The sequence below is a fragment of the Lycium barbarum genome, chromosome 6 (assembly GCF_019175385.1).
Source record: "Lycium barbarum isolate Lr01 chromosome 6, ASM1917538v2, whole genome shotgun sequence".
Lineage (NCBI taxonomy): Eukaryota > Viridiplantae > Streptophyta > Magnoliopsida > Solanales > Solanaceae > Lycium > Lycium barbarum.
Window position 1 is genome coordinate 128503480 of NC_083342.1, and position 26943 is coordinate 128530422.

General features: G+C 37.6%; 2 protein-coding genes across 2 annotated transcripts; both read left to right on the top strand.

Moving 5' to 3' along the window:
* The first annotated feature begins 918 nt into the window (after nt 1–918).
* Nucleotides 919–17177, top strand: LOC132598833 (MADS-box protein SVP-like). Its single transcript, XM_060311944.1, has 9 exons — nt 919–1109; nt 1450–1638; nt 11214–11301; nt 11914–11975; nt 13143–13242; nt 13344–13385; nt 14158–14205; nt 14280–14416; nt 14523–17177. Exons 2-9 carry the CDS (start codon nt 1457–1459, stop codon nt 14536–14538), a joined length of 675 nt encoding a protein of 224 aa, XP_060167927.1. The 5' UTR covers nt 919–1109; nt 1450–1456; the 3' UTR covers nt 14539–17177.
* A 3847-nt stretch (nt 17178–21024) lies between these two features.
* LOC132644656 (uncharacterized) lies at nt 21025–26414 on the top strand. The gene is made up of 2 exons (XM_060361255.1): nt 21025–22135; nt 26332–26414. Exons 1-2 carry the CDS (start codon nt 21025–21027, stop codon nt 26412–26414), a joined length of 1194 nt encoding a protein of 397 aa, XP_060217238.1.
* The last annotated feature ends 529 nt before the right edge of the window (nt 26415–26943 follow it).

The window sequence follows — 26943 nt, forward strand, 5'->3', positions numbered from 1 at the left end:
TGTCCTCCACCGATGCCACTCCCTCCTTGTCTCGGATATCTTCATTCCTAATTCTATCCCTCCCAGTGTGCCCACACATCCACCGCAGCATTCGCATTTCCACGACTTTTATCTTCTGAACATGAAATTTCTTGACTGGCCAACACTCCGCCCCGTACAATAAAGTCGGTCTAATCACCACTTTGTAGAACTTGCCTTTAAGTTTTGGTCGCACTTTCTTATCACACAGCACTCCGGAGGCGAGCCTCCATTTCATCCACCCTGCACCAATAGTCGATATCCCCATCTCCCTATATAATAGACCCAAGATACATGAAACTTCCTTTCTTTTGAATGACCTGGGCACCAAGCCTCACTTCCTCGTCAGCCTCACGCGGTAGGCCACTGAACCCGCACTCCAAGTATTCTGTCTTGGTCCTACTCAATTTAAATCCTTTAGACTCCAACGTCTGTCTCCAGCCCTCCAGCTTATCGTTAACTCCGTTGCGAGTCTCGTCAATCAGGACTATGTCATCCGCGAACAACATACACCAAGGCACCTCACCTTGTATTTGTCGCGTCAATTCATCCATCACCAAGGCGAATAGAAACGGGCTAAAAGTTGATCCCTGATACAACCCCATCAGAATAGGGAAGTGCTCCGAGTCTCCTCCTACCGTCCTTACCCTGGTCTTAGCTCCATCATACATGTCCTTTATCGCTCTAATGTACACCACAAGTACACCTTTAGCCTACAAGCATCTCGATAGGACCTCTCTTGGCACTTTGTCGTAGGCTACGAAAGGGATATATACATATTTATAGGCATATGAAGATCTCGTTAATTTGCTAATTTATCAACTTCCTTCTCTCTCCATATATCAATGGTGGAACTATTATTGGATGATGTTATTTTCCAGTACTGTAACCAATGTAACCAAAATACCCTAGTCAAGCTAATTACTTCAACATCTTTTCTTCCTCTATTTTCTACTTTTCTCTTTCTATTTTAAGAATGCTTTTTGCTTGTAAAAATCTCTCTTCACTTTTGTGAGCTCCCATTCTTCTATCTTTACAGATCTCTTGTATTTTCCATTCTTTTAGCTCCCGTCAGCTTCTTGGAATTTCAGGTTCTTTCCCTTATCTCCCTTTTATCTGTTTTCTAAGGTTATTTAATGGGTTTACAGTGGTTCTTAATTACTCCACTTTTTTTTCCTTTATAAATTGTTAAGTAGTTCACAAGTTTCTTATTATTTTTAACTCCTTATCCATGGTAAAAGGTACAAACATTCTGAAAAATTCCTCTATATATTAATATAATATATATAAAAAGATTCTTGTCTTGATTGTAGTCAATTTTAGAGAAGGATGATTGGGTAGTTAGATTTTTTAAAGGATCTATAATTTATCTTATTATTTCTTAATTATATTACACCAACTACTTCAATCTTTGACTTTGTGCAATGATAGGTTGAAAATGGTGAGGCAAAAAATCCAGATCAAGAAGATAGACAACTTGACAGCAAGGCAAGTGACTTTCTCAAAGAGAAGAAGAGGGCTTTTCAAGAAAGCTCAGGAGCTTTCAACTCTTTGTGATGCTGATATTGGACTCATTGTTTTCTCTGCTACTGGGAAACTTTTTGAGTATTCAAGCTCCAGGTTCTCTTTAATTTCACCACTTAATTGTAGTTGTTACATTAGAATCTCTAGTTTCAAGAAACCGGCAAGTACTAGTACTTCATCAATCTATAGAATAAGAAATGAACTACTAACAACCAAATAGTATATATGATTATGGTGCAGTTTCTTTTCATTGGCTACTTGTTAGTTGACTAATTAATGAAAAGATGTAATTCTTTGGAGTTTAAAAAAGCCCATGGCTTGGGTGTCAGATATCCATCATGTCCAAGAAAATCTCTTACTTTTCTTGTTTGTCTGATATATGGAGAGTTCCATCCCTTGGGGAAAAACTGAAATGCTAATACTACCATATATGAAAATTGATAATTCCACATTTGGTGTGTTTGATGTTAAATTTTTCTGTAATACTTCTATAGTACAACTTCTGACTGGAAAATACAGGTTATTGGTCTTCACTTATGTAAAAGAAATAAAGTACATATTAAAGTTTCTCAGTACATTTAACTGCCCTACACTCCGTATCAATTTTACAAAAAAATAAAATTGTAATCTTCACAAAATTTTACTATGTAAAGTAATAGTAACAAATTGGTGATAACTGTACGTATAAGAAAATGTCTGGTTTCGATGTCATTTCGTTCTCATTTCTAGCGTACGATATCTTTTTCAGTTTTGTACTTGAATCTTTTTATTTTTAAAAATTTTAAAATATTGTACTATAAAGATCCATTGAACATCCTTCACAATAATGGAAGAGGTCTTCACATTTGTGAACTGACGATAGAATACTACTCCTTTAATCACATATGATAATGCTCAAGCTTATGGTAAGAGAACCAAGAATCGTAAAGTCCTATAGGTCTGTATTAAAATTAGCACATATAATCATATGTAGAATTTTAAAATTTAAAATTCTTCAATAAGATGTATGTAATTGTACTGTGTAAACCATAGTTTTGCTACTGATTAATCTCAGCTCCTGTTGTGGAGCTAGAGTTTTGGTTACGATTCAGTAGAACTCAGTAGTTTTGGCCATATTTTCGTAAACCAATTTAATATGTTTAAATAATTCATCTAAAATTGAGTCAACTGTCTTTTCTAGAATCCAGAATCCATAAACTCAAAATTTTGGTTCCATCTGTGCCCAACTTAGGTACAACTCACTAAATTATTTTAAGTATTTTCTTAGATTCAGATGTTATAAATGAAGCAAAACTAGTTTCATCCAATATTTAAAGACAAAAGGGGCTAACTAAAAGGAAAGAACTAATTATTATGTCTGAGAGCTTCAAGTTTGTGCTATTTCAGTATTGCAGTTTTACCTAATGCATATTTCCGAGCTTCAACTACGAATCGATCTTCTTTGTTCCCAGAGTCTCTTCCTTGGGTCTAGTTTTTGAGGGGTTGTATTAGAAATATACATATTGTGGCTAATGTAGCATTAATGTTCTCATCAATGTATACCATTTTAAAGTTGTTCTCTAAGATTATATATACCTGGTGGTAATTGGCTTGAGCCTTGGGGTGCTCCCTTTCAAGGTCTAAAGTTCGAAACCCACTGGGTGCAAACAATTTCTGAGGGCCATCGGACTGGGGTAAAACCCTGAATTACCCGTGGTGCACTTGCGGGAAACTCCTTGCCGAGGGCCTGTGCACCCCCGGGATTAGTCGGGGCTCAAAGAGACCCGGACACCCGGTGCTTAATCAAAAAAAAAAAGATTATATATAGACCTTCTCCATTATCTATGTATGATCAACAGTACGCTTGAAGACTAGTGTCCTCTCATAGTTAAGAGAAGAATAAACAATCCAATTTCTCCCTCTTATGCATTTCATGTGGCACTATTTCCTTATTAATCCGTTTGAAAAAAAATGATACTATACCTTTTTATATGTTCTCATTTTACCTTTAATATCATGCTATTATAGCCACAAGAATATCATAACATGTTTAAATCACAAGTTCAAAATTCTTCCGTGCTTTCTTAAAGTCCACATCCAGTCAAATTTACACCACGTAAATTGAAACGAAGATAGTACGACCATTCAAGCACAATAGAGAAAATTCAAAGTTCAAGCAATCACTTGCAATTTTTTTTTAATATTGTAAGACATCACCATTAGGTTGTAAGCCTATATAGGGTGTGTAGAATTCGGCTTGAGCCCTACCATGTGTAATATATAAGTAAAAGAACTTGCAATGACTAGAGGGGATATGGAACATTGCCTCTGGTCCACAAAAACGATTGGCAAAGCAATCTAAAAAGGGATGGAATAGCGAACAAAATGATTTCCATCCCAAAATACAAGAAAAGCTTAGCTAACAAAGAAATTGCATTTTTCATATCTCCTCCTAAAAGTAGGTAATCGTTGCTTATCAAGTTGAATTAGCTCCTTAGCTTCTCTCAGCAAGCCCAAATGAGAGAGATATAAGGTTCTCCTTCCACTTGTAGAAGCCAACTTTGCAAAGAAATCAACCACTTTGTCAGCCTCCCTATAACAGTGTGAATATTGCACTGTCACGCCATTGAAAAGCCTCGTAATCTTATTGATGAAGTATCTGAGTTTCAGGTTGTCAGTGCCTTTATCAGTCAACATTTGGGTGATGATATTGGAGTCCAATTCCAAGTGTATATTGTCCATTCCATTCTGTACGCCCCTAGTCACTCTAAATTCTGCTGCAATAGCTTCAGCCTATTGTTACTTTCACATTCAACAGAATATGAGAAAGCCCTAATGAAGTCCCCTAAAAATGATTAATCAAATCAATAAAATATTAAATGAAGGAATTAATCATAAGATTAAATCATATGTTTCATCTATATTCAACAACAATAAGTTACTCCATACTAATTTAATCCACATTAGAATTGAATTAGAGCCACAAAAATTCTAGAGTACAAAGAGAAAAGTAAGTTTTGAGAAGGAAGGGCTCCCCCAAATTGTGAATCTCTTCCTGGAAATCTTGATTTTTCCGTTGGATCTTCACTTCTTAGTTAAAAATCTTTCAAAAGTAGCCTGAATACTCTACTTATACTTCCCTGATATCCCTTGAGTTTTCCACCGCTGCAGGCTGCAGCACCACAAATTGGCTATGTATTATCGTTTTTGTTGGGATCGAAATAAGCAGATATCATGTGAAAGCTAACAAAGCAAACATTTGACGATGATAAATAGACAATAAAGAGAAATATAAGAAAATATAAATATTAATTCAACATATTTTTTGTCAATTGACGTGGAATATGTGCAACTCACCTTTATAAAGGAGAACACAAAAAATATCAAGTGAAAAGTTAGTTCTCACGCTAAACAAAATTCTTTTAAGAACTATATTGTGAATAAAGTGAGAAGGAAGAATCCTTAATTGATAGAAGTCTAAACTCCTTTTTACAAGAATATAATAAGCCAATTATGGAAAATTTAGAGTCTTCAATTTAGGAAAGTAAAGTCAATTAAGGTAAATGCTTGTCATTCTTTCAATAAAAAGTAAAATTCAAGGGTAAACATATAACTGTTTGCTGCCAGGTGTAATTATTGCCTCCATTTTATTTTATTTTCCTTTTACTCTCTTAACTCGTAATTTGGTGCTTATAACCAAATTTTTTGCTAATTATCTCCGTATAATTGGGATTGAAATAACAGGGCGTCATGCGGAGGCTAATAAGTTGCAAACCTTGAACGATGATATATCGGATGACAAAAAATATATACTAAAGAGACATAATATTATAATATAGTTTGGCCAATTGGCCTACATAGTAAAAAGCATAAAAAAAATTGAGAGAATAATCTCCTCCTAAACAAGACTCTCTAATGACTACATTATGGATGTTACTATGTTATATTGTATGAGAGTGATTCTTTAATTTACAAAGGTCTAAAATCTTTTCTTCCAAGAAAGAGGTTACTCTTTGCCCTTCCTTCAAGAAAATGTAAAATTCAAATATGGTAAGAAAATCAGGGCAAAACCCTAACAAATCTCCCCTTTTGTCCTGGATTTTCTTGACAAAAACTTGATCCGTCTTCTTCACATAATCTTCATCACTGTTGCTTGCCATGGTTAAAAATATTATGGGTTAAAAATGTTTTTTTTTTTTTAAAGATGCAGCAGCAGGAATGTTGAAAATATGATTGAAACTTTGGAGTCATTTGGACATGATTTGAAACCATGTTTGGATATGTAATTTGGATATCTTAAGTTGTATTTTCTCTTATAGACATAAAAACTCACAAGTTGTGAAAACTATCAAAACATTTCCAATTCTTATACAATTTTACCAAATGAGCAAGTCATAGTTCATAACAAAATTAATAGGCTACTAGAAGACCTTTCTAAAAAATACAACATCAATTGATCAAATTTTAGTTCAATAAAAATGAAAATTTAACATGAATAGTAATGCAACTACTCTTTAATATAATCCTCCCACATGGTAGACATAAATAAAGGTTGGTGGAAGTTAATGAGGTTAGTAAATGGCTGGTGGGAGTAATTGTTAAAAATATTTATCAACTTATGGGTCTTTTTTTATAAAATATAAACCTATGGGTCAAGTTTTATATTTAAAAATTTTGAAACCGTGGTTTGAAACCCCAAATTATGCCCTTTTTGATGATTTGAGGTTTGAAACCATGAGATGAAATGTATGTCCAAACGTTGATTTGATCTCATGGTTTCAAACCGCATGTCCAAACGCCTACTTTGTCTCCACATGTAGCGCTTCAGGCTTTTTTTTACTTACTAGATAAAAAATCTTCATTATTGTCAACAGGCTGCAACTTGATCTGAATATGCTTTGAACCTCTCTTCAACCTCGTTGGACCATTGGTTTTGATACCACTTGTTGGGATCGAAATAATAAGGCGTCATGCGGATGCTAATAATTTGCAAACCTTGAATGATGATAAATCGGACAACAAAGAAAATATACTAGAGAGACATAATATTATATTATGGTTTGGTAATTGGCCTACATATTGAAAAAGTAATATTTAAAAGCATAAAAAACTATTGAGAAAATAATATCTCCCTAAACATGACTCTTTAATGACTACATTGTGGATGCTACTATGTCATGTTGTATGAGAGGGATTTTTCAATTTATGAAGGTTCAAAACCTTTTCCTCTGAGAAAGAAGCTACCCAAATACGGAAGATTAAAAAAATGCATTTGGAAAAAGCAAAACGAAATAAACTCTTTGCCCTTCCTTCGAGAAAATGTAAAATCCAAATATGTTAAGAAAACCAGGGCAAAAACCTAACACGTATTGCCCTATTTATCCTACATAACATCAAAAACAACAAGAATACATAAATTCCGAATAACAATATAGATACAAGCATAGGAAATTTTCAAGAATAATATAAGGTGTCTTTGGTACGAAGGAAGATAGTTTTCCCTACTCCTTGTTGAAAAGTCATTTTTCTGATTTTTAAGTAATTAGTTTTTCTAAATATGAATTGGGTGGCGCATGAAAAGGGAAGCTAGAGGAGAAGGATTGAAGGTTAAAAAATGGGAGAAAGGAGGTAAGAAAGAAAAAATAAAAAAGGCGAAAGTAGGGTTTTCCCTTCGAGGAAATAATCTTCTACTATATTGAACAGAAGAAACTGACGTTGCAAAGGCCTCTTGTGTTTTGTTGTTGATCTTCTCTATTACTCTATATATATACCACTTCTATGAAAAATGATCATATAACTAAAATAACATTTGTAATTGTAGTAGTTCGAATCATAAATGCTAATTTAGGAGATTTATGAGTTTCTCCTTAGCAGAAGTGGATCTGCAGCAACCACGACTCGAATTACCGATTAGTAAACATTATCACATAAGTGGAAGTAGGGTGTTCATGGGTCGGCTTGGGTCGGTTTTAGGTTAAAATCAAAACTAAACCAATCTAGTCAGATTTTAAAATTATTAAAACAAATATAATACATATCCATCGGTTTGGTTGTAGGCGGTTTGGTTCGGTTTGGGTCGGGTTTTCGGTTTTCAAAAAAATTAACGGTATTTCTCTCTTTCATTTTTCCCCCCACAATTATGAGAGAATTTTCTATCATTTTCCAACTTATAATCCGTTATTACCTTTTTATTGTGGTAGCTATAGTTTCTTGCATTATGGAGAAAATGTCTTAAGATTTATGATTTTAATTAAGTAAATAAAATTTATAAGAAATACAAAAAATAAATCTAAGAAAATCTCATATAGTTGTTTCTTTGAATAAATGAGTTTGTATTCATGGATTTCCTTTTTTTAAAACCGGCTTATAGTATAAAGTTTATGAGCCTACAACAACAACAACAACATACCCAATGAAATCCCACAATGTGGGGTCTGGGGAGGGTAAAGTGTACGCAGACCATACCCTATCTCGGAAGACAGGGAAGCTGTTTCCGAAAGACCCTCGGCTCAAGAGAAATCACAACGAGAAAGGTTAGATAAGCACCAGCAGTTCAAAGCAGAATGCAAATGAAACTAAAGAAAGCGAATAAGTCAAAATAAAGCAGTCTGAAAAAAAGGGGGCAGTAGCTACCACAGATAGATAAGATAATCGAAGTGCAAGAAACCATATATAGTAGCAAGAATCAAAGGACAATAGACTATAGATCGAAAAGACGACTACCTACTAGCCTTCTACCCTAATCTGAGTCCTCCAAAACCTCCTATCTAAGGTTATGTCCTCGGTAAGCTGAACATGTGCCATGTCCTGTCTCAGCACCTCTCCCCAATACTTTTTCGGCCTACCCCGACCTCTTCTGAAACCATCCATAGCTAACCTCTTACACCTCCGCACTGGGACATCTGTGCCTCTCCTCCTCACATGCCCAAACCATCTTAGCCTCGCTTCCCTCATCTTGTCCTCCACTGATGCTACTCCAACCTTATCCCGGATATCTTCATTCCTAATCCTATCTCGCCTGGTGTGCCCACACATCCATCGCAACATTCTCATTTCCGCAACTTTCATCTTTTGGACGTGAGGGCTCTTGACTGCCCAACACTCTGCCCCGTACAACAAGGTCAGTCTCACAACCACTTTGTAGAACCTGCTTTTAAGTTTTGGTGGCACCTTCTTGTCACACAGCACTCCTGAAGCCAGCCTCCATTTCATCTACCTTGCGCCAATACGATGTGAGACATCATCGTCAATATCCCCATTTTCTTGTATAATAGACCCGAGATGTTTGAAACTTCTTTTCTTTGGGATGACCTGGGTACCAAGGCTCACTTCCACACCAGACTCATGTGTCACGTCACTGAACTTGCACTCCATGTACTCTGTTTTGGTCCTACTCAACTTGAACCCTTTAGACTCTAGAGTTTGTCTCCAAACCTCTAGCTTAGCGTTCACTCCGCTGCGTGTCTCGTTGATCAAGACTATGTCATCCGCAAATATCATACACCATGGCACCTCACTTTGAATTCGCCGCGTCAGACAATCCATCACTAGAGCAAATAAAAATGGGCTAAGAGCTGATCCTTGGTGCAACTCCATCTCTACTGGGAAGTGCTCCGAGTCTCCTCCCACTGTCCTTACCCTGGTCTTGGCTCCCTCATACATGTCCTTGATCACCCTAGTGTACGCTATAGGTACACCTCTGGCCTCCAAGAATCTCCATAAAACCTCTCTTGGCACTTTGTCATAAGCCTTTTCTAGGTCGATGAAAACCATGTACAAGTCCTTCCTCTCCCTATACTGCTCCACCAGTCTCCTCACAAGATGGATGGCTTCTGTAGTCGAGCGCCCCGACATGAATCCGAACTGGTTCTCTGAAATGGACACGCCTCTTCTCACCCTCATCTCCACCACCCTTTCCCACACCTTCATAGTGTGGCTTAGCAGCTTGATCCCTCTATAGTTGTTGCAACTTTGAATATCACCTTTGTTTTTATACAAAGGGACCATCATACTCCACCTCCATTCCTCAGGCATCTTCACCGTCTTAAGAATAACATTAAACAATCCAGTCAACCACTCCAAACTTGCCCTGCCCGCACTCTTTCAAAACTCCCCAGGGATCTCGTCAGGACTGGTAGCTCTTCCCCTGCGCATCCTGCGAACAGCACCGTTAACCTCCTCCACCTTTATACTCCTACAATACCCAAAGTCGCGACGCCTCTCAGAGTACTCCAAATCTCCCAACACAATGTCTCTATCACCTTCCTCGTTCAAGAGTTTATGGAAGTATGACTGCCATCTCCGTCTAAGAGAGCTTCCTCTACCAATACTTTGCCACCCTCGTCCTTGACGCACTTTACTCGATCCAGGTCTCGTGCCTTTCTCTCCCTTACCTTGGCTAGCCTGAACAACTTCTTATCCCCGCCTTTGTCCTCTAGTTCTGCATATAGACGTTCGAAAGCTGCCGTTTTTGCCGCCGAAACTGCCAACTTCGCTTCCTTTCTCGCAATCTTATACCTTTCCCTATTCGTCCGCTTCTCCTCCTCATCTTTGCTGTCTACCAACCTCGCGTACGCCACTTTCTTTGCTTCCGCCTTTCCCTGGACTTCTCCATTCCACCACCAGTCCCCTCGTCGCCTACCACGGCGACCTTTCGAGACTCCCAGGACATCTCTAGCTGTTTCCCTAATGCAGTTCGCCGTCCTATCCCACATACTGCTCGCGTCCCTCCTTCTCTCCCAAGCCCCCATAGCCATCAACTTCTCCCCCATCTCCTGGGCACTCGACAAAGTCAGACTCCCCCACCTGATCCTTGGCAGGTCATCCGCGACCCTCTTCTTCCTCGTAATCCCCAAATCCATCACCAAAAGCTTATGTTGGGTCGTAAGGTTCTCACTCGTAATGACCTTGCAGTCTTTACAAAGACCTTTATTCTCTCTTCTAAGGAGCAAAAAGTCTATCTGCGTTGCAGCCGTCGAACTACGAAAGGTTACCAAGTGCTGCTCCCTCTTCGGGAAACGCGAGTTGGCTACTACCAATCCAAAGGCTTTAGCGAAATCCAGAAGTGAGACTCCTCCTCCATTCCTGACTCCGAAGCCGAAACGTCCATGCTCATCATCATGGAGATTAATAAAATTTTGCTTAAAAAATATATAAATTATTTAAAAGTATTTATAAAAACCAATATATTGTATATATATAATTATAAAAATTATGTAAAAAATTTATCGGTTCGGTTCTGTTTTTTCTTCGGTTTGCTTTTAGTTAAACCAAAACCAAACCAAATATTATCAGTTTTTAAAAATTCAAAACCAAACCAAACCTAATCCAAGTAAATATCGATTTATTTAATCGGTATGGTTTTGTTTTTCAATTTGGATCGTTTTTTAACCAAACCGTGAACACCCCTAAGTGGAAGTATTCATTGGTTTCCACAGCCTGAATATCCTTTAAGAGATGCGCAAAGCTTTTTTTTTTCTGTGGTAAACCATAGCCATAACCTAATGTGGAAAATCATTTTCCAACACCCATCAATCTCCTTTTTTTCCGTTTAACGTTTGTAGTCCTGACTTAGCAGCCAACCAAAATTGAAAAAAGGGTAAATAGTCATTATTTAAATTTAGTGCCATATGTGATGTACTCTACTTTTGGAATTGTTGATTATCTATTAATGTTCTATTTTCCTTGGACAGTATGGTGCAACTGATTGAGAAGCACAAGATGCAGTCAGAAAGGGAAAATATGGATAGTCCAGACCAACTCCAATATTCTAACCTTCATGTAATACCATTATCTCTGATGCTCGTAAATGTTCTTGTGTACCGGAGGATGCAGTGAATGAATTAACATTAAGCTAACAGCTAATTTAAACCCACCCCACACTTCCGCACGGATCAGCAGTATTGGTTCTTCCTTTAATATGACTTGAATCATCATCTTTGTTTGTTTCGTTATATGATCTTGGATGATATATACTCATCTATTCAGCTAGCTTTGGAGTTGAATTAGGCTCAAAGTTCATTTTTTTTTAATCAATCTTACCTGTTGGTTGTAGTTTTCTAGAGATACATTACCACTAAAGCAAGCGTTTCTTGTATGAACAGTTAATATGCACTATAAGAAAAGCTGGAATTAGTTATGAATTTCTATAGCTAATCTATCGTTAAATTGCTCATAGCTATTAAAACTTTTCAATAATTTGTCGTTAATCCATCGGTAAATAGAATTAGCGACGAATTTTATTGTTTAACTACAGAATTTGTCTGTGAATAATTTTAGTTTTTTTAAGTATTGATGTGATCATGAAATGTATACAAAAGATAAGACCTTGTTTGAAATCTTAATTTCCATATCTGACTGACCAAAACACCAAGCAAATGTTTCATTTTTCAGAGCGAGAAGAAAACATGTACAATGCTTAGCAGGGAATTTGTGGAGAAGAATCGGGAGTTGAGGTAATTGTTGGTTTTATTTTGAGTGTTCAAATGTTAATTTGGCTATGTATCCAATTTTTATAAGACACGTCTTTTTATTACTGAATCTCTTGCGTTATTTCATTTCCATATCGCTTTTAATCTCTTAGCCTTATCTGACCTCTTTTTATGTTTTTTATTGAGCCGAGGGTCTTTCGGAAACAGCCGTCCTACCTTGATAGGAGTAAGGTTTGCGTACACTCTACCCTCCCCAAACCCCACGTTGTGGGATTTCACTGGGTTGTTGTTGTTACTGTTGTTGTTGTCTTTTTATTACTGAAGAGATGTATCAATTAATTTTGAGATAACGATAAAAACACACCTCAAGTATCACTGTTTTTGAGTTTTCTAGCTGAACTATCAGAAGTGAGATATTTCTATCTAAACTATCACCAACTAGTTTGTAAAACACACCTCAACTATCAGTTGGTTCACTTTTCCTACCTAAAATATCACTAATTAGTTTGCAAAACACACCTCAACCATTAGTTGCTCACTTTCAATGAGCAACGTTTTGCAAACTATTTGGTGATAATTTAGGTAGGAAAAACTGAACAACGGATAGTTGAGGTGTGTTTTGTAAATTAGTTGGTGATAGTTTAAGTAGGAAACTCTCACACTGATAGTTCAGGTAAGAAACTAAAAAAGGTGATACTTGAGGGATATTTTTTACCCTTAACTCATAATTTTCTTATAGAAGGTAATTGTTGATTTATGTTTTCACTCTTTATAAATGCGTTACTCACAAGCTAGAAAATCAAATCTAGAGAATCCTGAAACCTTCATCTTTCCGCTCTCTTCAAGAATCCCATTTTTTCACTCCCTCTAATTTTTATAAAGTAATTAAGAGATTTAAGAGTTCTTTGGAATTTCTATGAAGGTACACATTAGAAAATTTCTAAGTCGGACTTCATTTTCTATTGCACCTGGTTAGCGACTAATATCTACCCGAAGACAGCGCATTCCGTAGCACGTCCCAAATTGACTTTTATATCAAAAACTCTTATCTTTTACTGTTAATTGTTGCGTCTTGTTATCATATGTTGAGAGTTCTACTAATAATAAGTATTTCTCGACACACTCTTATCTTTTACTGTTAAAATATTCTGTCTCGAGTCTTGTCAAATTGCAAATGACTTATTATGCTAGGACACTTAATGGAGAAGAGCTGCAAGCACTTGGCCTGGAGGAACTAATGAAATTGGAGAAGATAGTCGAGGGAGGAATAAGTCGTGTACTGAAGATTAAGGTCCTAGATACTTAATTCCCTCCTTTGTGCACTGATGTGATTAAATGGTCCAACAATTAACATGCGTTGACTGCATTAACTTGGGATTTTGTGTATTTCAGGGTGACAAGTTTATGAGAGAGATCAGTTCCCTCAAGAAAAAGGCAAGTCATTAATTAACTTGAATACTGTTATTTATCAGGACTATATTTCTTAATCAGGACATATTTGTTTCTATCAGGAACTGAAATTTGAATTTGGCTTTTGAAATATTAGGTTTTGGAAAACAATCATAGGGAAAAGTCTGTCGAGATTATGAAAAATATGGAAAATATTTATTATGGTTGTCCTGAAAACCTATCCTGAATAGTTTTTGGGACATTTTTATTTTGATTTTCGATGAAAAAAACTGTTTCTGAGAACAAACACGAGTTTTAAGTTCTTGAAAGCTTTCCATTAAAAAGGAGAAAAGGTCCAAATTTATTTTTATACTTTTGACATTCGTTACAATCTTAGTCGATTTGTTAATATTCTTGCCCTTCTTTAACATGGAACAGGTGGAGTCATATGTCCAACTTCTTTAAGAAAAAATGTTGAAATATATCCTTCAATTTGTGTCCTAGGGTTTAGAATTATCCTCAGCTGGGATACTGTCAACGATCAAGGGCAAAAACGAAACTTTTTGTAATGGCTGGGGAATATTAGACTATAAGTCAAACGAAGTGCAAAATTATTCAATTTTAAATAGTACATGGCCAAATTTGACCCTCTTTTCTTTTGAAAAAGTTATTTTTCCCGCCTTCTAAATTTCTCTTAAAGATAGAATCTATAAGCCAAACACTGAAATCCAATCTCAGGAACATTTTATTATTCTTGAGAACTGAGATTTACTATTAGCTAACTGTTGATGTCTAGTTATAACATTTTTATATGCAGGAAGCTCAACTGCAGGAACAGAATTCACAGTTGAAACAACAATCAGAAGTAAATTATTCTGCAATGTTATTTTAAAAAAAATCCTTTACTTCTCTCTTACTAAATCATTAAATTTGTGACAGCAGGCAAGAGTATTGAATGAATTTGAGGGCCAAAATGCAACTGAGCAAGGACAATCGGCAGATTCCATCACCAACAATCGCAGCTTAGTCAATAGTCAACAGGACTACAACGACTCAGATACTAGCCTCAAGTTAGGGTATGTAAAAAATATCCGAATCCCAAACCTCAAACCCCAAATTTCGAAACCGAACACTCTTCATGTGTCATATGTTATACTCATTCAATTTGCTTTATCATTGCAGCTTGGCTTTTCCTTAATGAGCTTGATTTGAGAGCGAAGGATATATATTTACTAAGGAGGATAGTGTAGGGATTCAAAGGGAAAATGGTAGTGTGCTAGAAACAGGGAAATTGAAAGTAGGACCTGGTCCCTTAGAGGAAATCTGAGAACCTGGTTCCTCTAAGAAAAAGCAAAAGGTTAAGAATTTGGATTTGGAAAGGTAGAAAAACTTGAGGGATCAAAAGGTGTTACTGGGCAGAGTGTTTGACTATTGAATTGTTGACAAGCATGGAATGAAAGAGTCGTAGGAGATAGTCGAGTTTCAAAAATGGGATCACCTGTTTATCTCTCCTGCCCCCAGTGTTTTTGAAAAGAAAGTGACATAGTTCTATGCCAACTTAATGTACATTGATAACTCCACCTTAGTCTTGTCAGTAAATGGGGTAGAGTTTGAGATGGATGAGAAAAGATTGGCAAAATTTGGTGTCCCCACCGAAGTACTGAAAACTATTGAAAAGAAGGTAACAAAAGACTTCAAGGGTCTGATTGTCAAAAGAAGGTGACTGCGATTGGTGAAAGGCTCTATAAGAAGCAGTTTAAGCCTGAGTAGCAACTCTTGTTTGAGCCTGTCAACAAAGTGCTGCTTCCAAGGGCTGAAAGAAGATGTATTGCTTTGTCGCCGATCTGGTCCTTCTTGCATCTCTAGCAGGTTTCATTCCATTAGTCTGGCCTCTCTTTCATGATTGAGCACATGATCAAGGTTGTTAATGCCAGGGAAGGGAAGCATGGTCTTTCATTTTTTTTCCTTTTACCAGGATCTTTGCCACTTTAAAGTCAAGACTGGAAGGCTACCTTAGCACTCGAAAGTAGATGTTTACCATGGGTACCTTAGAAGAATGTGAGTGTCTGCCAAAGAAGGGTGGTATTGGCAGTAATTCCACCATTTCAAGCCTGATTAAAGCTCAAGAACAGGCCACTGTATAAATTGCAAGGCTCTAAGCTCATAATGCCATCCTGAGAGAGCATAATTGGTTGCAAAGGCACAGGAACCTGGTCCCAGTAGTGAATTGGTAGATGCTAATGTTGCATTAAGGGATGAAAATGTCGAGTTAAGGACAAAGCGCTATGTGCTCCGCGACCAAATGGTCCAGAATCAAAGGGCTTCCAGTTAGATATTCAATATGCCTCTCAAGATATTCGTGCCTTAGTTCCTTCGCAGTTTGTCCTCTATCTCATTGTCCTTTTAGCATATTTTTCTCCTTTATAAAATTCCTGTTTTGTCTCTCTCCTCTTTGATGACATTGGTATTTTTGACATTTTAATTATCATAACTTGTGTTGTTTTGACTGCTAATTACTGATATGATTAATGGTTACTCTGTTTAATGGGCAACTACTCTGTTTTGTGCAATGTTTACTTTGTTCCTATGCTTTGATGTTCCTGATTTTGCTCATGTTGTGTTGCCTCAGTGGCCCTGAGTTAATGTCACTGGACTTCTTTTGCGTTTATCTCTTTTATTACTCTTTTCGATGATGCCAAAAGGGGGAAGTATCTGAAAAGGAAACTAGTTGCAAACATGTTGTGTAAGCCTAATTTGTGTGTTTGAGAAGGGAACAAGTAGGGAACTTGGTCCTCAGGGGAAACTTCAGCTATGAGTTTGTCATCATAAAAAAAGGGGGAAATAATTGATAAGATATGCTATTTGGTGTTTCGATGATTTGACAAACACTTAAGGGACCAGGTACTCGAGCAGGTTCCCTGAGTGCAGCATAACAACATAACTGCAGTTTGCTAGAGGCCAAACTTGTAGCCAAAGTCCACTATCTAAAGATGAAAATGTTAACATATTGTTGAGGTCCTAATCCGTAGGGGGAATCTGGTCCTCCGGGTTCAGATAAGAAAATATGGATGTGTCTTGTTGCTTATCATGATAATGAGATCTAATCTGCAAAGGACACCTGGTTCTCAGAGGGAATATTAATTACGATTTTGTCATCATCAAAAAGGGGGAAATTGATTAGTTAAGATACTTCATAGTATTGATGATTTGACAAATACACTATGGACCAGGTCCCCTGGGCACTATACGGTACATGACAACTGTAAAGCTGTGTGCACTGTTCCAACAGGCAGAACCACAGCAACACAGCTGCATGTCAGTAAAAAGACAAGGACCATTGTAATGTCCCTATCCATGGTCACATGCTACTCACATGCTTTCTACTTAGCCTTATATATATACAACATGTTGGCATTGTTTAACCTAACACTTGCAATTCCAAAAGGATATATTTCTCTCAGGTGTGGCGGCTACCTTCCACAAGGTGCCCACAAAAACAAGATCTCAACAATCCAAGGGACCAGTTCCTGCCAGTGAAGACATCTGAAGTCCTAGGATAGTTAGAGTCTTGTTTCATTCTCTTAATTTGTAATCCTACATTGCTTGTCAAGAAGCATCATAGTAGGACCGAGTTCAAACTTTGTAACTTTGTTTTCTTAGCTAGAGTTAGCTGAGTATCAGTTGGGTCGTTGGCTAGAGGTAGTCAAGACTTGGAGCTTTGCAATAGAGTTATTGTAAAGGTGCTTATAATAGGGGTATTGTAAGGGTTGGGGATTAAGAGTTTAATTTCTAGGTTGTAATTTGAAGTTGCTCAGTTTAGTGAAGTTGGAAATCTTACGGGGGTAGGTTGTGGTTTTTAATCCCTTGAGCAAGGAGTTTTCCACGTAAATATCTTGTCTTATTTGCTTTCTATTTCTATCTGTGAAAACAGGTTGAGGACCTGGTCCCTCAGACTGTTTTGATGAACTTTAAGGTGATGAACTTTAAAAGGGTGAACTCATACGTTCTATCAATGTGTGTGTGAAAGATAATAAAATTCTAATAAATATCAGCTTTTGGATTCATAATTTTAAAGTATAGCAAGTTTAATGCAAAAAAGGTTAAAGGTAACATTCATCAAATTAAAATTCTGGATCGCCTGTATTGTTTAACCCAATTTTTCAATTCCATATTTCTTATGTTATTTCAACTGTCATTTTTATTCAAATATCTTCAATCAATCACTCTGTCCATTTTATTTGTGCCTTACTTTTTTTATTTTTAAGTATGATTCAAAAAGAGTGCTACTTTATATGTTTAGTAAGATATTATTTCCCAGTATATCATAATACGTTTAAGACCAAAAAATTAAAAGGTTATTCTTTTATATGCACGTTTAATTTAAGATCACAACATTAAAAAAAAAAAATAGTGTATTCGAAAATTTTATGTATACTCAAACTATGGCACATAAATTGAAAGTATAGCATTTAGGCAGCAACCCGACTTTTGTCCTTAGCAAATGCCTTTTTTTTTTAGTATCATCCAGTATATGATACTCGTTTTGAAGTTCGATTAATTTAAATTCGCATCGCGTAAGGCCCATTAAAAGATGAAGCATTTCGTATAAGAATATTTTTTCATTTTCATGACTCGAACTCAATACCTCTTATTATAGATAAAAGAATCTTATTAATCCCACTACAATCTTTTATGGTAGCTAGCAACTACCTTCATAACTTACCAATTGTAACAATATTACTTTTTTTTTTTGTTTAATCAGATACTACTGATATATATTTATAGCAAGATATATCTACATCCTAGTTACATTAGAGTTAACGGCTCCAGGGCCATTCAGTTGTTCAAAAACATCACCCCCATGGGTGTTACTAAGATTTACAACCCGATTAAAGAAAGTACCACATTGGTGGTCAAAATATACATTTCTAACAAAAATAGGAGGGGTTTCCAATAGCTTCACTTCGTCAAACAAAAGTTACTTTCCTCCTTCTTTGGCTAGCAAGTCTGCCACTTTGTTCTGCTCCCTGTAGCAATGTCTTAGCTCCGGATGCCCCAGCCTTCCCATTAAATACCTGCATTCAGAAATGATAGACGTGTAAGGTAGATGGCCCTCCTTGATCATTTTAATTACCTCTGTGGAGTCTTGAGTTGGTTTCTAAGAATATTACTACTATACAATAAATATGACTCACAGTCCTGTCCTAATTTTAGATGAATTCAATGATGGACAGGCAACTCTTCGACGAGCTTTATAGACCACTCCAACTAATCTAAATATTCTAAACAACATAGCCTTAATTATTAAAGTGAGAAAAATATAGAAACATAGTGTTCCTATAACAGTATAATATCTTGATGACGTAGCGTGCGAAAACCTTGTAGTCCACGAACTGACTTAAGTCAATTAAATTAAAGCTCAATCAAACTATGTGGTGTAGCGGATATGGTCAGTGACGGATTCAGAATTTTCACTCAGGGGGTTTGAAAAAATAACAAAAGCTAAATATAAAAAACAATGTTGCCAATAGGGATCGAACCTAGGATGCAATGACAATTTTGAACACCTTGAACGGCTTAAGCTAACCTTTTGCATTTATTCAGGGTGTTCAAAAGTTAATATATGTACTTAAACACAGAAAATCTGCCCTATATATACACTGTAATTTTTTGTCGAGGGTGTTCAATCCGCTCCTGGATGGAGCTGCTTCTTCCTTAACCAGAGATGTCTGTTTCTAGCTACGGATACGGAAAAATCCTTGGTAGGGAGTGTTTTCCCCAAATAAGACCCTATGCGGTGCGAATCTGTATATAATCGGACTATAATGCGGATTTTACCGGAGGGAAACCAAAAAAATTAAAGCTGAATCATGGTCGTTCTTATTAACTTCTCTAGTGGCCAGAAGGGACAGATAGTTTGCACCAATATAATTCGTATCAAAGTATTATTTTAATCATGTCTAAATAGTTTAATCGGACCTTCATTGTTCTTATTCAGATAAGTGACCTTTTGCTTGAAATTTTAATTATCTTGCTGTACCAAATGGTCCCCTCGTCATAAAGGAGAAAAAATCTCAGCAGATCAGGTGGGTGGGTGTCTAATTTCAATACAACACACACTTCTGATGAGTGGCTTCACAGTTTTTATTGTAGTGCTTATTATTGAAATCGGATATACTTTGCTAACCACTTGTTTCCCTCTTGGCTCTTGCTGAAGATGTGTCATATCTTTCCACTAAGAATAATTATGTCCTTACTTTTTCAGTATTATCAATCGAGGATCCAAACAATCTTTCTTACTTTTTCAGTATTATCAATCGAGGATCCAAACAATCTTTCTAGTATAGTACTATAATTTTCTAAATAGTACCGTCAGACCTTCTTATAACAGCATTCGCATATAATAATATCTTTCTATAATAATCAGGTTTTTCCGGAATTGATTTTTTATGTTATAGTTTACTTCTCTATAATAGCATTTTACTTATAACAACAACATACAATTTTATAATAGTACGCTCTTTGTAAAATTATCGCCCATAAAACAACTATCTTCATTTTTTGGTAATATAATAATTAACCATTTTTATAAAAATATAATATCACCAATAATAAGTTTAGACATTTGACCAAATATTTGATCCTTTAGTACACTATTTATGATAAAGAATATTATATGAATATATAATTTTCATCTTTTAAATATTTTTCTTCGCCATACAAAGTGTGATTAAGCTTATAATTTGACAAGTAAAATTGAAAAATTAGATTTTATGTATCTTTTTTTTGCCTATAACAGCAAAATATTATTTAAATAACAATGTTGTTATATGTGTATAACAACCATTCTCTATAACATCCAAAAAAATCGGGCTCCAATGATGCTATAATAGAGAGGTTTTACTGTATAAGGAACTTGTCATGCAAATGCAAAATAGTACTACTGCCTCCATCCCAACTTATATGAGGGTGTTTGACTTGACACAAAGTTTAAGAAAGAAATAATAACTTTTGAAATTTGTGGTCTAAAATGAGTCATATAGCTGTAAATCATTTCATTAAGGGTAAGTATTTTTAAAGTTAAATTATTACTAAATATCGTAATGTGACGTTATTTTTTATACTGACTACAAAATAAAGAGTGTCAGATAAATTGGAACGAAGGAAATTGTAATTTTTATTCAGTCTCTCAACATTAAGGACTCGTTTAGTTATGATTGTAATATATGGATAGTGTTTGCGGGATTACTGACTTTTAGGCATTTTTTTTCTTTAAATACTTTAATCTCTTATTAATAAATATTTTTTCACTATAATTTATCACATATAGAATAATACATATATTGATTAATGTATAACATAATGCATGTATTATCTAATACTAACAACCAAGCGCTATACAAAATAATGCATGAATTATTTTATTATATGTTAGATTATGTAAATATTTAGTCAAAAATATTTTGTAATCCTCTATTTTAAGATAGCATACGTTAGAATCAATTAGTCAAATTAGTTCCTAATTTGTAGCCTACAATTACGTTGTAAATGATGTATATTAACCTATTGAATGAATGAGAATAATCACGGCAAATATTATCTTACATGGTATCAGGCTAGGTCTCTACAACCCTAGCAGCCGCCCATCTCCCATCTTCTTCGTCCCTTCCTTCTTCTCATCTCCATGGCAGACGCGTCCAAGTTGCATCCTGCAACTACAGTCACCAATATCAAATCCTGCATTCCTATTGTTCTTGACTATGAAGGAAGCCAATACAATAACTGGGCTACCCTCTTTAAGCTCCATTGCCGAGCGAACTTGGTAATTGATCACATCTTACCTCCTGCCTCCCCCACCGTCTCATTCACAGCAACCGCAGTAGAGAAAATTGCTGCAAAGGCTCTATGGGAACGGCTAGATGACATCGTACGGCAATGGATATATGGTACGATATCCAATGATCTTCTTAACACAATCATTCATCAAGAGGACACCATAGCCGAGGCCTGGAATCGTCTTATTCATCTCTTCCAGGATAACAAATCGGCTAGGGCTCTTTCCCTTGATGCAAAATTCACGAACACCAAATTGGTGGATTTCCCGAACGTGAAATCATACTGTACCAGGCTCAAGGTTCTTGCAGACAACCTCGCCAACGTCGGCCACAAAGTCTCCAACGAACGTCTGGTGCTCCGTCTTCTGCGTGGTTTATCGGAAGACTATAAGAATTTTCAAACAACAATGCAGCATCGTACTCCTCTCCCATCCTTTGAAGTTGTGCGGTCGATGCTCGACCTTGAGGAAGACAGTAATGGCGAGGACGCCATTTATGAATCAGGTTCGAATGCTGCTCTCATTTCCCACAATATTAATTCTCATAATTTCTCTGTTAATGGGCAGCCCAACAATACTAAAAATACCTCCAATAATCGAGGAAATTCCCACAATCGTGGAAAGAAGAACAACCGCGGTCGTGGCGGTGGGAACCGCAACAACAACCGTGGTGGTGCTGGGAATGGCCAGAATAGCGGCGGGGGCAACCGGAACAACCACCAGACCAGTCTACCCGCTGCGTCGCAGCACCAAGGAGCTCCTGCCCAACCTTGGTTTTTCCCTCCTTGGGCTTCTTGGGGACCACAGCCGTGGGCCACCCCACCGTGTCCCTACCCACCACAGGTTGGTAGTAGCTACGCGAGTGGCAGCAGCCACGCCCAGCCCAATCACAGCAGGGCATTCTCGGTGCTCGCCCTCCCCAGTCATTCTATTCGGCAGCCCTGCCACCACAGCATGGTGGGTATGTGCCCACAGACATTGATCAGGCTATGCATACAATGTCCTTGCATCCGCCCGATGACAACAATTGGTACATGGACACCGGAGCCACAACTCACATAACCAACTCCCAAGGTACTCTCTCGTCTTACTATCAATTGAGCAAAAACAATGGCATTATTGTTGGTAATGGTAACATGATTCCGATTCATGGTTGTGGTCATACTTTCCTTCAAGTCAATCCCTCCCTAAAAATAAAAAATGTTTTACATGCACCTAAACTCATCAAAAACCTTATTTCCGTTCGTAAATTTACTATCGATAATATGGTTTCTGTTGAATTTGATCCTTTTGGTTTTTCTGTGAAGGATTTACGGACGGGGAGCAAACTCATAAGATGTGAGAGTTCGGGTGATCTTTATCCATTCTCTAAAAATTATCGAGCCATTTCGTCTTCCACACCATCTGCTTTTACCGTCATCTCTCCTCATATTTGGCACTCCCGTTTGGGTCATCCGGGGGATGTAATTCTTAGTTCTTTACGTAGTAGTAATTTGATTGAATGTAATAAGGCTCGAAACAATGTTTGTCATTCTTGTCCTTTGGGGAAATTGATTAAAATGTCTTTTTATGACTCTCTTTCAACTACTACTATGCCCTTTGACATTGTTTACAGTGATTTATGGACTTCACCCGTTCTTAGCTCTTCCGGTCACAGATATTATGTTTTCTTTCTTGACAATTATACTAATTTTCTTTGGACTTTTCCCATCAAAACAAAGTCCCAAGTTTATGGTATTTTCTTGTCTTTCCGAATTTTCATTCGCACTCAATTTGAAAAAGAAATCAAAACTTTTCAATGTGACAACAAGCGTGAATTTGATAATGGTCCTTTTCATAAATTTTGTGAACAAAACGGGATGCTTTTTCGATATTCTTGTCCGCACACCTCACCCCAAAATGGTAAGGCGGAACGAAAAATTAAATCCATAAACAATATTGTTCGTATACTCCTTGCCCATGCATCTATGCCCCCCTCCTATTGGCATCATGCTTTGGCCATGGCAACGTACCTACACAATATTCTCCCTTCTAAAATCTTAGCATATAAGAAACCCACTCAGATTCTTTATCAAAAGAATCCATCCTACTGTCATCTCCGGGTTTTTGGTTGTCTATGCTTTCCTCTCTTCCCTTCCACAAAAATTCATAAGCTACAATCTAGGTCCACTCCGTGTGTTTTCCTAGGGTATCCTTCCAATCATCGGGGGTACAAATGCTATGATTTATCGAGCCGAAAAATAATCATAGCCCGGCATGTGTGGTTTGATGAAAACTCTTTTCCATTTTCAAAAATAAATAATCTAACTCCTACCTCATATGAGTTTTTTAATGATGATAATTTCCCATTAAGAACACATTTGTTGCACGACCAGGCCAATGCTCAACAAATGCAGCCATTAAGGCCCATTTCCCCTCCTGCAACCCAACACCCAAACTCACCCATTTCCTCTCCTCCCTTGTCGCCTGTCCAGCAGGCCACTCCCACCACCCCAGCGGCCCAACAGCCTCTTCCCTCTCCTGGCGCGGCCCAACTCCCTCCTTCACCCTCGCTGCGTGTTGTGAGCCCAGGCATCTATCGCTCGTCTCACCAACGCAGCAGCCCCGTCCCTGCCAGCCCCATCTCACCTACATTGCCACCAGTTCCTCGCATGACTACACGTAGTCAACATGGGATATTTAAGCCAAACTTGAAATACAAAACTCAAGCATTAAGTGCCACCAACACCTCCATCTCTCTTATTCCCCAGAATCCAGTTGGTGCACTTAATGACCAGAATTAGAAAAATGCTATGTAAGATGAATATAATGCTCTTATTGATAGTAAGACTTGGGAGTTGGTCCCTCGTCCTTCAAATGCAAATATTATTCGGTCTTTGTGGATTTTTCGGCATAAAAAGAAATCTGATGGCTTTTTTGAGAGGCATAAAGCCCGTCTTGTAGGTGATGGCAGGTCTCAGCGGGAAGGTGTTGATTGTGACGAGACTTTCAGTCCGGTTGTCAAACTGGCAACTATCCGTGTGGTTCTAACTATTGTTTTATCTCACTTTTGTGCTACTTCTAAAAAATTGTCCCAGTTTCCAGTCCTGGAGGCGTTTGGTTCTAAACAATTGAAAGTGAGAACTTATAATGAAAGTTTTTGGAAGGGATTTGACCGATTTCAAAAAAATTTGTCCCAGTTTCAAGTTACTAGGACACATGAATTTAAACAGTGGGAAGACCAAAATTTTATATAAAAACCCTTATGTATCTTATAGGGACTAAACATGGTTGGACAAACCAAAGACTTTGAAATTTTAAAAATAGAAGGGCCGAACCCGTCTCGGGTTGCCTACGTATCCCAAAGGAATCAGGCCAGACGTAGTTCGTGATTAAAAACTTTTGAGTTTTTTTTTTTTAATAATAGGAGGGCCGAACCCGATGTGGGTTGCCTACGTATCCAAAAGGAAGTCAGGCCACACGTAGTTCAAACCTACAAAACAAAGACACTGAAATATTTTGAAAAGAGTGGCCGAACCCGATATGGGCTGCCTACGCATCCAAAAGGAAGACAGGCCAAACGTAGTTCATTACCCACAACTGACAAAGTCTTAATTTAGAAAGGTCGTAACAAAACATAGAAGCGACATGACAAAAAAAACAAAGGTTCTAGCTTATGCCTCCGGCCTATTACAAAAGGAAATTTAAACTTAAATTACTGAAACTCCCGGCGAATCGGGGCTGAGATGCAAATCCAATTCGTCAACTCAGGTCCCGGATCGGCAGCCCATAAGGTCGGTGTTTCAATAATGTCTTCGATTACCACAACATGATCATCTTCATCTTCCACGAACAAGTTCTTGATCCCTTCCACAATATCATCATAGGCAACTTCAACAGTCAGATCTGAAGTTTTGGAGATGGCAGGTTTTGAGAAAGTTTGATCAATGGTAGGAATGGGTTTTGGCAAGAAAATATCCTTTCCTTTATTCTTTCGTGCTTTCTTTGCTTCTTTCTCAGTTGGTTCATATCCGAAACCAAATGTGAACTGTTGTGCAGGGAGAACTACAGGCTCAACCCGCCCATTTAATGTCTTCCCTAACCCAAGTCCAGGTTGGTACCCATTTTTTAGCATTTCCTTTGCAACCATGATTGCGGCGCATGACCTTTTTGATTCTTGAGTTTGACACACTTCACCCACTCTAGTAACATTCACAACCTCCCAAGCATGGTAAGTTGTTCCATCGAACCCTCCTGTTGCCTCGATGAATGGGATGGATTTCTCTCGATAGATAGACGTGTCACCTTCTCCATGTATGCATATTTGTTGTTGATCCCACTCAAATTTGACAGTTTGGTGCAAAGTAGATGGTACAGCTCCAGCCAGATGGATCCACGGTCTTCCTAACAACATGTTGTATGTCGTGGAGATATCAAGTACTTGAAAATCCATAACGAACTCAATAGGTCCAATCAGCACATTCAACTCTATTTCTCCAATAGGACGTCTTTGAGCCCCATCAAATGCTCGAATATTCATATCACTTGTCTTAAGCTCGCTAATATTATATCCGATCTTCTTCAGACTTGTTAGTGGACAAATGTTAATTCCAGAGCCCCCATCAATCAAAACTTTAGACACAAACATGTTACGACACTTGACAGTTATATGGAGTGCTTTGTTGTGACTACATCCCTCTGGTGGCAGTTCTTCGTTATCGAAGCTGATTCGATGACTGTCAAGCACGCGCCCAACTATTCCAGCTAACGTCTCACTAGTTGTTTCGCTTGGAACATACGCTTCACTCAAAATCTTCAAGAGTGCATTTTTGTGTACATCCGAACTCAAAAGAAAAGAGAGGATAGGAATCTGGGCATTGGTCTTTTTCAACTGATCCACAACTGAGTACTCACTGGCCTTAATCTTCCTCAAAAATTCTTCTGCCTCGGCTTCTGTCATGACCCTTTTGGGAGGCACATTGCTTTCTTTAGTTTGCCTCAATCTAGCTAGCTCTTCAGGGGTATAGCACCTTCCGGACCTTGTCATTCCTGACGTTTCAGTCTTGTCAGTGATCGTTTCCTTTCCTCGACACTCCATCATGGCTTGTTGATAATTTCATGGTACCGCTTTGGTATCGAGTACTGGTAACTGATTTGGCGCTTGAACTACCTCCACAGGTGTTGATGAAGCTCCTAATATCTTGACAGGCACAAAACCTCTTATCACTATTGCCGGAGAAGCAACGACTATAAGACCATGATCTTCCACGCTATTCACAGGCACTATAAATTTGGCTGGATCGTCATCATTTTCATCTATTCCAATCATATTTATCGTGGCCCCATCATGGGTCGGGAGTGGATTATTAACCACGTTTGGTGCCGGTTGTTTAACCATGATCTGTTTTGCTTCAATAAGATCTTCAACCTTGTGTTTCAATGCGTAACAACGATCAATGGAATGGCCTTTTACCCCCGAATGATATGCACACATTTTAGTGGGATCAAAACTTCTAGGTAATGGATCTGGAATTCTTCCTTCCACAGGATATATTAAGCCTGAAGCTCGCAGTCTTTAAAAAACAACGCTCAATGGCTCTCCCAATGGTGTAAAATTGCGGAAAGGTCTATTTGGGCGAGGTGCGGATGCATTGTTTGGATGATGAGATTGTGATGGTGGAGCTGGGTATGTTGGTGGTCGTGGAGCTCGGTATGTTGGCTGTGTGTTGTAGACGGGGTAGGAAATTTGTGGTGATTGAGGCGGGTAAGATAATAAAGCTTGGTTGTATG

Excerpts from the sequence above, each read along its gene's own strand:
- LOC132598833 (XM_060311944.1), top strand. The coding sequence starts at position 1,457 with ATGGTGAGGCAAAAAATCCAGATCAAGAAGATAGACAACTTGACAGCA. Across the intron at positions 1,639-11,213 it reads TTTGAGTATTCAAGCTCCAG|TATGGTGCAACTGATTGAGA; the intron begins GTTCTCTTTAAT and ends TTCCTTGGACAG. Across the intron at positions 13,386-14,157 it reads TCAGTTCCCTCAAGAAAAAG|GAAGCTCAACTGCAGGAACA; the intron begins GCAAGTCATTAA and ends TTTTATATGCAG.
- LOC132644656 (XM_060361255.1), top strand. The coding sequence starts at position 21,025 with ATGGCAGACGCGTCCAAGTTGCATCCTGCAACTACAGTCACCAATATC. Across the intron at positions 22,136-26,331 it reads CTGCCACCACAGCATGGTGG|GTGTTGATGAAGCTCCTAAT; the intron begins GTATGTGCCCAC and ends CTACCTCCACAG.